The sequence below is a fragment of the Pocillopora verrucosa genome, chromosome 8, assembly GCF_036669915.1.
Source record: "Pocillopora verrucosa isolate sample1 chromosome 8, ASM3666991v2, whole genome shotgun sequence".
Taxonomy (NCBI): domain Eukaryota; kingdom Metazoa; phylum Cnidaria; class Anthozoa; order Scleractinia; family Pocilloporidae; genus Pocillopora; species Pocillopora verrucosa.
This window is the reverse complement of record NC_089319.1, coordinates 12,482,637-12,493,471: the sequence shown is the minus strand read 5'-3', so window position 1 is coordinate 12,493,471 and position 10,835 is coordinate 12,482,637. Positions and strand designations below refer to the sequence as shown.

Below are 10,835 nucleotides of genomic sequence, written 5' to 3'. Positions count from 1 at the left end.
CCTAGCAGAATAGCCTTTTTACTCCTGGACAGTATTTGTCTGAGAGAAATGATAACATTTGCAATTAAGCTACTGATAAAAGTCCTCAAGTACCGTCACATACTCTGCAATGGGACGAAAGGAAATACGGCACGCAATCAATTGCATGATATCCAAGCAAATTTCTCTGGAGGAAATGTTTGTCTTCGAGAAAAGAACCTACCCTTACAAATAGGCCCTCGTTATAGCATTGCTTCACCCGCGAGTAAGTTTCGGGCCCTGCCAAAGCAAACCAGCGAGAGGTTTGAAGGGGCACTTATAATATAATCATTAGTGCCAGATTACCTGCACGGGCAAGCGAAGGAAAGCTCTTACTGAATCGTTTTAACAAACCTTCCAACGTATACGCGTGTAACGTGTGAAAAAAGATCAGCGGCTCATTGAGGATTCTTTAACCTAAGAGGAATGTATTGGGACAAAAGAAAAGGAGAAAAATTTGGCGTCAGTTACTCTTTTAAATTATGATGGCATAAGTCATGCTGAAACGTGTCTTCAAAAAGTTTCTTCGCGAATCTGAAATTTATTTCAATCATATCGTTATCACGAAGCTACGGACGTTTAACAAAGTTAAAGTTTTAGAAACGAGTTGTTTATTTCTATTTTCCTTAATTATCGGTTAAACGAGTCCGTAGAAATTTTTTTCTCCTATTGTTTTATGTTGAGATATATATGGAAGCTCTAATTTCATTTTTTTTCAGTTTTTCGCTCTATTCGTCACCAAGCATCCTTCCAGTTCTTTCATGGTTCATCATGACATCCTTTCCTTTGTTAGAACTGACGCGTCAAGGTTTTCTTCAGGTACTCAATGAATTCTAAAGAGAAAAATCAGCTGCCTTCTAAATTCGTTGACTGATTTCTATTGTATTCGTCAAGAAAATTTATTTTGATCCTACGCACTCACAATGTTTCGAAAATCATTAAGACGTGGAAGAGAACCCATTTCAGTGCTGTAACAGCCATCGTAACACGAAGTGAACCATCACAATGGTGCCACGAACCATCTCCGTCCCTGTCATGATATGTATACTGGTTTTGATCGCTTGCTTCCTTTGTATGCTGGGATATTTTCATTTATGGTTTGCCTGCAACAAGAGACATCGCAAGAAATATCTGGCAAAGAATGGAGGAAAGGAAGCGCAACAAAAGAGACTTGATCATGAGATGTCTCTGCCGCCGACTTATACCACTACCGACGGAAAAATTTTTGAATGAACACGTCGTTTTACTTTGAATGATGAATCAATTTTGTAAAAATTTCGATATTTTGCCTTGCGTAGAGCGGAAACTATATGTATAATGTTCAGACAATTTTTGTTCAATTTGGGTAGTACTAAGAGCAGAAAGTAGAGAGCAATAGGCCTTGCGTAAATCAACTTACGACTCTGTGATACAACACTGCCAAGTTACTTAACTGAAGTGTACCGTTTTCCAAGATAATTTGTGGCTCACAAGGACATCTAAATAAAGTAAAAAAGTATTCAGCGTAACGTTGATCTGAGCAAGAGTGAGAGCTGCGCTGGGAAACCGTGGAAGATTTCGATCGTTTTTGTTAAGCGCGCTAAACTACAAAATGTTCCTAACACCCTTATTTGGAAAACGAAAACGTAAGTTTTTCTCCTACTACGTAGTCCAGAAAAGGAAGACTCCTTTCATGAATCCCTTAATTGCTTGCTGCGTTTGTAGTAAAAAGCTTGTTCGTTTCTTGGTAATATTCAATCGATATAATAAGGAATCAAAACAGAAAAGTATAAATTATCTTAAGCAATGAATGAGTCGATCGTTAAAAGAAATAAGTTGATTTTCGTGATCAATAATTGGGTGATTTCAAGTTCCAAGCCCCATACATGAAAGAGAAAATAAATTATTATGAAGGAAAAAACTAAAACGGTATGACAATATGAATACAGTTAACATTTGTCTAGGATTCAGTTTTTATCAACCATAACTAAAGGCGAGAATGTTGATGAAAATATCCAAGCTTACCGAAAAACAGGAAGTATGTCGAACAACCGTTTGAAAGACATGTAACATGCTTGTTTTATGAAGGTGTTATATCAAATCACCCGAAGTACAATTGTTGAGATCCCTATTGGCCGAGTGACCCTATATTTTTGTGAGGTATTTTTTTCTCTTTCAGTCTTTCCTTCTTTTTTACTTTCTTTTTAATGAGGACATGGTCTCGGCACCTGACAGGAAAAGGAAATTTCTCATGAGAAATCACACCGTGTTAATGCTTATTGACGACTCAATTCAAAGCGAGTCTATCCTTTATTCTTGCAAAAGCTAGCGGAAATTTCTGGCTGTAAGGTTGATCAAATCATCGTGTAACACATTCATGTGTAAATTTTCGATCCACGTTTTAAATCTGATCTGGATGTACGCCAGTATCCTAGTTTTTTTTTGTTATGAGCAAGCCAGGTAATTAGAAAAACACGGCTTGATTTTTATCGTAGGAACCTTCGAATAAACACTAAAGTCCAAAGCATTACGATAAGCCAAAAAAAAAATCAACAAAAAAAAAATAGATTAATCGTTTAAGCAGCTAGTCAAACTGAGCTGATCAAATACGGCTATTTTTTATCCTTCGTTCCAACGATCGTTCGATCAAAAAACCTATTACTTTTAAATTCAAGTTCCCAGGATATGATCATTTTTTTACTTGCAGGAAATCAGTTCGAAAGATTGTTCTGATTCTGAATAAAAAATCGTATTAATCAGACATAGGAAATCGCGGATGCGCGTCGATAAGCATGGAAATTTTCTAAATTAGCTTAAAACGATTATTTCGTGAAAGTTCGTTGAGTTCGATTCCACTCCCTCTATTCGCCTACTTTTGATTTTGTTTCAACTGAGCCAAAATTTGAAGTGCATCCTCACTCCCTGTGGTAGACTGGCCAGAGGTTTCAATAAAAGGCGCTCTATCGCCGCCTGTAAGATTCCTACCGCCGTCTGTTTAGCAAGCAAGTAGGCTCTGGTTTCGAGGTTGTGCCTTTTCCTAGGAGAGCCGCCCATTACACCATCGGTAGCTGTTCATGGAAAACGTTACTGAAACTCCTGAAACCGATAAACAACGGTTTGAAGTAGAACTTTTGTCTCGATTCAGATTTTCTCGATATGTAAATGATGTACCGTGACAACGTCGCATTCGCAAATATTCTAAAATTGTATCTATGTTGAATATAAAACCAAGGTTAAAGTGCCCGTAGAAAAAAATCTTAACTCCGAAAAGGCACAGTGAAGTGGTGAGCCTTTTTCATAAATATTTTATTTAACGACAATAATCTCACCCGTTATCTATCTAAGCTTTACAATATCTAGTCAAAGACAGTCGAATGACGATTAAAATAGCGCTGAAAGGCTAAGCTAACATTATAGTATTACTATCACTGCAATGATAATAATAATATAATAACAATAATACACGTAATAATGATAATCATCATCATCGTTATCATCAAAATTGTTATAAATATAATTACAAATGTTATTATTATTATTATTATTGTACTGCCATATTAGTTATCATCGTTATTGCCCCCGCAGGGTTTTTGGCCCCAGAGGGCCAAAAACCCGAGGAGGCACCTTAGGACTCCCCGCGTAATATAGAGGAAGACTGGAGAAGAGGGAATGTGGGTATTTTCGGTAGATCATAACCAGAAAAAATCTCGATTTGATCGCTTGCACGGCCGCAAGGTATCAACGTTTTTCCCGCAAATGGTCATAACTACACAACTGTAAACAACAAGCCCAACTCAAAAAAAAAAAAGTAAATGGTACTGTAGGGCGGGGGCAGCTCTAGTGAGAACTATAACTAGTTATGAATATAGGTCATAGCTTGAGCCAGTTGTGGGCAGGAAACTTCAAACGGGCATCAAACCACAGGCCATAACCCAGAATTCCTTGCCCCCGTCGACAGCCCTATCCAGTAAAATGTTACTATTTCGTCACAGACTGAAAAATTCAGCTGCTCTTTGAACTGCTGATCTCATATAAGAAGGGAAGATTAATATTTTTATATCCTATGTATCCCCTGCCTGCTAGCGTAAAATATAGGTTTATTACGCATGAAACAGTAAAATATATATTATAGGAATCAACTATTAAATAACTCGATGGTTGAAATAAATTATCATTATATTCACCACTCATTTACTTACAAACCTTTTTAGGCAGTCAGAAAAATTCTACAAATAACAGTCTACAAAACCAAACATTCGCAATCGGAAACTTTTCTTAACAAGGAACTGCATAGGAACGAGTTGATTGCGTGAAATCTTCGGTGTTTGGCGTGACTTCAAACCACGGATGTTTCCATCTTAATTGATTCGATGTTGTATCATCTTTAGTTTCTTTCAGTCTCAAGTCGAATCAAAGTGAACAGGAGGCTCATACGAGTGCAGCATTTGCGTCACAGATCTAGAGGTCAGCAACAAAAAACAGTCGAGAATAATTAGAGAAGAGAAACTGTGATAATTAAAATATAAGGGTGGCCGGATAAGCAGGAGTTTCTAGGTTTCAACTGAAAAGCAACAGCTTCAGTTATAACTATACACGTCAAAAACAACAGACCGTAGAATTCTGTCTTTTTAACAGACCAAACCTAGCTCTGCATCTATTTCTTGCAATCAAAGGTTACCTTAATTTTCAGTTTTTCTTTATCTGAGGGATTCAGTTACAACTGTTTTGTTCACTTGTACATAACTTGATTTCCTGTTAACGTTGGAATACCCATTCCTCTCCTCACGATTTTCAAGTAATCAGAAAAGTTATGTGAAATTAGATCATTTTCTAAATAAAAAAGTAAAGATCTGCATGAATCATTTGCATACCACCTCAAACGCAAAGGAGCATGTGAACTATGGCAAGAGGGGATGTACACTCTAGATCATATTAGTGAAAGGCCGTTTAATGGTCCCCGAAGCATGAACTCAAAATCAAGTTGTACTAGGCCTTGTTTGTTTAATTATAGTGTTTCCCTGTCTGATATGTGTTGGCTGTGGCTTTTTCCCTGCATGAAATTGTGCTAATGTCTCTGAGTAGGGTCTTGGTATTTGATAACTCTCACCTTTTAGAGCACAGTTGAACAACCAGGGTGACAGACTTCAATTTATCTTTTGTGAATCTTTTTCTCCTAGTGTCCAGTTGATAACAGCCACAAAAAGACTTATCCTCTTCTATCCATTCCTGAAAGTACATCAATAAAGGAGACATAGTTTTCTTAGAGAGTATGGAATAACTCCTTCATTGCAATTGCCAAATAAATAAGTAAATAAAAACAAGTCATGGCAAAGATGACATGCTCAATAAAAATATAATTAAGGATGAAAGAATTTCAGAGTGGTAAAAAATTTTGTGATGGTATATATAGAGAAACAAAAATATTTATTTACCAGGTTGTTGAAGTGACCTGAAATTCCATACATTTCCTCTGGAATATATTGTAAAGGGTTAAATTCTGGAAACAAATCACATAGAAATAAATTACTTAAGATTGAAGATATCATACAGTATTTTTAAGAATACTTAATATGCCACTCAGTTTAAAATGATAAACCCGACTTGGGAACAGACAGTTAAATAAGAAAATATTTCATTAATGGTTGTATGATTAATACATAGTAACAACTGATAGTGTTAATATCCTCATTATGATAAAATGATTATCCTTCACAAACAATTGATATAAGGATAAATATTTTGATATCAATTCATTTATTTAGAATAATTTTTTTTCTTCTCTTGAATGAAACATTAATACAAAGATGATGTAATATCTCTTAGAAGATCACTAACTGGAAACAATTGTAAATGTCAAATGATTGTTAACCATGAAAAGAGCCAAAAATGAAGGAACAACATTTCACTCTCAAGATTTCAATATCAACTCTTCTAACTGAAGTCCTTACTCTCTGCCATATGATTCTCTTTCTGGTGGCCAGACCATATATATACTCTCTCATCAAAGTTTTCTTTTCTTATCATCACCTTTCTGCTTGACAGTGTGGTGATAATTTTGTAGGACATTACTTTTTGGTTACTCCATGGAGAGAAAGAGATAGTGAGATCTTAAAAGACTTTTCACTGTGACCTGACTATTATTAGATGACTATGTTTCACAGTGACATTATTCGTCATATTCAGCTCTCTTGATTTGGTAATTAAAAAACTGAAGAGGTTAAAAATTACCAGCTGAGCAATCAAAGTTGTGTGATGATGGAGAAGGAGATTCACTGTCAGCCCATTCTTCTTGGGTTGATTCATGGCTTGGGTTTCTAAAATTAAAGAATTAAATGTAGGTTCTTATTGAAACTAAGAAAAACACTTTTTCATATGCTCATTGTATATCCACAGTGAAGGAAACTTTTTCAAATTGCCATCACAAACCCTAGTGGGTTAATACCATTGTGAGTTAAGATCAGAGTAATAAGCTTTTTTCCTGCCTGGTTTCTGCCTTTTAATGATCGAGATAAGTAATAATTCATTACCATCAACCCATACCAATTTTGAAAGACATCTCTTATGTGACTAATCCTGAGTAGAGTAAGTGCTTGTTGTTCCAAGGAACAAATGTTCAAGCATATCACCCTTTTACCCATATGTCTTGCAAGTATCACCAAAAAAATTTATCTTGCCCAAAAACACATTTACCAGTAACTTTTTAAAGATTTCTACTGCAGTGAATATCCTTGTTAAAGATGTACCTTGTGCTAAACTGTTGTACTGTTAAAAAGGTCTGGCATTATTTTTGGTACATTTTATGTTATGAAAGGCGGTACTTTCAAGTTACCTACTATTTTTTTCTACCTGTAAGAACTCAATGATCTGCCTTCTGTGGCAAAGGTCACTGTCACCTCTGATCCATTTTTTATGCCAAGGTCTAAGAGCTCTTTCAGACCTGTGCTGTCTTGAATCTCTTCATCATTGACCCTTAGCAAGGCACCAGAGGTTGGTATATTGAGATCTCTCATGAGTTCATCTACAGTTGCAAACTGGCAGACTCTAACTCTCTTTGCTTCCTTACTGGGGAGGTGCACAGTCACATTTATGCGTACATCACGAGCTTTTATGGCCTTTAAAACTGGCTTTCTTGATTGTAAGAAGATTTTGGTCAGGGGGCCTCTCCTTGCAATATGTTTCTCATCTAGCAGAAAGGAAAGGTCTTCGACATTCATCTTTGAAGCTACTGTTCCTCTCACTGACTCAGTGGAATCATGATGAGGATCAACCCAAAGAGTAAAGGGATCCCTGAAACTGGACTCTATCAATATTGGCTCCTCACAGGTAAGGACTTCAATAATGTCACCATTCTTTAAAGAGTACGATCTACAAAGAACAAGAAAGAGGATATCACCATTATCATCATTAAGTGTATTTCCAATCTACTATTGCAGGAAACAGGCTAAATAGTGTTAAAATAAAACTAAATTTATCTTTTGGAAAGTTACTTTTAGGAAACAACAATTGTGACTGTGTACACTTATGTATACTTAATAGGCCATTTTACGGTTGTGTACTGAGTTGCCAAGCCTTTGATTTGGAGTGAGGCTGAAGTTGACAATGTTGTGATAAAAATCAGTATCTAGTTAGCATGATAACAAAGTAATTTACATTTGCAAAGCAGTAAGGTTTGTATCATAATAGGTCACCCTTAACCTCACTCCTGTTCAAAGGCTTGGCAACCCAGCACGCAACTGTGAAATGAACCATTTACTCCCCCAATCAGGCTTTAATTTGAGGGCCAATTATTCTCATCATTGTCATTATTATTTTATTCATTGTTCTTTTTTTCTTTCCCGTTAAAAGTTTAATCATTGAAATTTACAATTACCTTATGAACTTCCGTTCATCAAGAACTTCTCCACCTTTAATCAAACAAGTTATAAACCCGAGCTGGTCCCACAGTGTTCGGTTCATCTCCTCTCTGAGATCCTTGACAGTTGCCAACTTGAAATCAGTCAACAATACTTCGTGTCTTTTCTGCAATCGTGAATGCTTAGCAATTAGCACCATTGCCTCAGGCTTAAATTCCAATTCTATTTTCCCATTTGAATCAAGCATCCCATACTCAGTTTCATTTGGCTTGCTAAAATATTTTAGCTTGCCACTCTCCCAAGAAGAACCTTCAATGACCAGTGGATATAACTGCTGAGCTTCAAGAGTCCAAACACCAAGGAACTTGCCACTAAATGTAACGTCCACCTCCACAGCTTCAAAAAACATAGAAAGAATTCAATTAAGTATTCATCTAAATCATGACCACAAAAGTATAAGTTATCATTCAAAATGACACTATGTTGAGAAAATTGCTTCTTCTCTCCTGCTGCATATTTGTACACTTGTTTGTAAGCTGTTTTAGAAGATAAATCAATTTTGTAATGCAGTCAGGTAATAATTCTAGTTAAAGTCATCACCTTACAATTCAATTACTAACTGTCACTCAACCTAAAAAAAAAAGATTTCATAGTACAAACTTGCTCCCTACTGTATGATTTAACTGAAAATAATGTGGACTGATATGGCATTTAACACAATGTGAGTGAATGCTAATCGTTTAACGGCCCATTTGTACAATAACTCACCATAATAATTGTTATTTTGTACTTTAATGTGAAATGCAGTTCCATTTTCCATCTCAACTAGGCCCATCTCAGGTGTACTTTCACAGAGACTTCCATTACTAACCAGCACTGAATAACCTGCCCTACTGTAACAGTTGGAAAGAGAAGACAAGTTTTCTGTTGGTTGTGAGGGTGGATCAATTCTCTCATTGGGCACCAAATCTGCAAATGGAATAAACAATGATAACAATAGTTATTTCCATAACCATATCATATTTTTGCACCTTAAATTTAATATCCTGAGATATGTTGTAAATTAAGTGTTTGAAAAAGCTGACAGTCAGCAATTTTTTTGTAGTCCTAGTCAGGAAGCCATGTTGTATTCTCCTTTCCTTGTCATGGTTTACCATAATTCAAATTGAACAAGGTTTTCTTATACTGAGAGAAAATTATGTAAATTGTCAACCAGTGGACCTGAGGTCCTGAGATGAAGTGCAGTCTCCTTAGACTCCTTAGCCTTAACACCCTCAAACCCATTGTTCTTCAAGGCGCCATTCTCGCTGCCTTGTTCCTTAAGCTTAGTATCAGACTCATTTCAATTCATTGTTTGGCTTCTAGCATGAGCTTGAATTGCTTACCATGGCCAGTCCCTAGAGAGAATGAAGTGGGTTCCGCCATAGTTTCAACAGTGCGTTGCTGGGGACCCCTAGATGCTAAGATTTTAGCCTTCTCTGTAATCTGACAGAGCACGGTTCCCTCTGATAATCCCTGTTTCTTTGCTGCTTGGATGTTTTCCTCAGTCTGTTCCACTTGAAACTCACCTTTCTTACAGGAGTTTGTTGGTTTTGAACTCTCTTGCTCTAAGGAAAAAGTGAAGCACCAGTTTGCAAGGGTAAGAAGTCTCAATAGATGAAGTATTACGAAGTTTCCGCACAGCCCCATACTATTGTAAAACAAATCTATTTTCTCAATGGAAATGTATTGTTTTTGTCATTGTTTTCTCTATTCAAGAACTGAATGCATAATGAAGTATGGGGTTGTGTAGAAATTTTACCTTACGATCCATGACAAGGGAAGCTGATCGAGTTGAAATTTAAAACTTTTCATCCCTCTGAATCCTTTTGTTTGTGGCGTTAAATATATACTAATCAGATCAATAATAGTTTTAAAACCAGGATAAACATTATTCCAAATAAATTCAAGGCTGCGCCTCACGATAAAAGAAAAATCAGATTTCTAAGCAAAAAAGCATATAAGCAAATAGCGTAACCTACGATCGACAACTTGGAAAGGTTTCGATTTTCTTAGTAATGAAGTACTTCAGGTTATAAAACTAGTAAGATCACAGGGTGAAACTGATACAAGCGCCGTTTTTGTCAAACCTAAATTGACTGAAGTGACGATACTTTCACTTTCCATCCCATCAAAGTGCTCCAGAATTTGAGCATCAGTCTTTACGCAGTTCGTCTCAGCCTTGTAGTTTCTTAACGACAGCTCTAGTTTTTCGGTTTCGCCGGAACTAAGTTCATCGTTAAGGGGGAAAGGAAGAATATCGCTTTCTAGCTGATCCTTACTGCTTCCGGGATGTATCAGGGCAATCGTGAAGACGAGCTTCTTGACTCGATCAACCACCCAGCTGTCCAAACGAAGCTGTAACGTACAGGTCAGTGCAGACAAACTGAGTTCCTTGATTGAAACCGGGTCATTTTTTAACAGCTATTAGAGCTGTCACTGTCTACATTTAGCAAATATTTCCAAGCTCCGGAAAAAAGGGCATTCCCCAGGCAGGAAATAGCAGGAAGAAGCACCAATGGTACCCAGGCTTTTATCAGTTTTGAGAAACGGAAGGAAAAGTCTAGAAGACAACAAAATGAGAGTTTTTCTTCTACGAAAACAATGCCTTTAAAATTGTCCGATCGACTTTGGAAAAATCATACCAGTCTAGATGTTGTGAATGAACAATAATGATAACAATAATTAAAAATACCATTAAATATTAACACTTCGAAAATTTCCCCCTCTGCGGTCTGCGTCACAAAACCGGAACTAACAGTAGAACCGGATATAAACTAGGTGGTAAGTATTTACAATTTACTTGCATTGGGTACATAATTACAGCCTAATAAATTATCTCTTAATTTCTACTTTAGTCTTCCTTTCGGCCCTATGAAATACTAAATTACAATCACACAAAAATATAAAACTAGTTAAAAATTTGCAAGTAGTCTCTAATCCAGA

At 36.5% G+C, this 10,835-nt stretch overlaps 1 protein-coding gene across 1 annotated transcript; it reads right to left on the bottom strand.

Moving 5' to 3' along the window:
- Nucleotides 1-3,292: 3,292 nt before the first annotated feature.
- Nucleotides 3,293-10,385, bottom strand: LOC131793164 (uncharacterized). Its single transcript, XM_059110571.2, has 9 exons — nt 9,980-10,385; nt 9,236-9,457; nt 8,619-8,819; nt 7,868-8,246; nt 6,844-7,362; nt 6,226-6,311; nt 5,430-5,494; nt 5,105-5,223; nt 3,293-4,455 (listed from the first exon to the last, which is right to left on the bottom strand). Exons 1-9 carry the CDS (start codon nt 10,014-10,016, stop codon nt 4,398-4,400), a joined length of 1,686 nt encoding a protein of 561 aa, XP_058966554.2. The 5' UTR covers nt 10,017-10,385; the 3' UTR covers nt 3,293-4,397.
- Nucleotides 10,386-10,835: the final 450 nt, after the last annotated feature.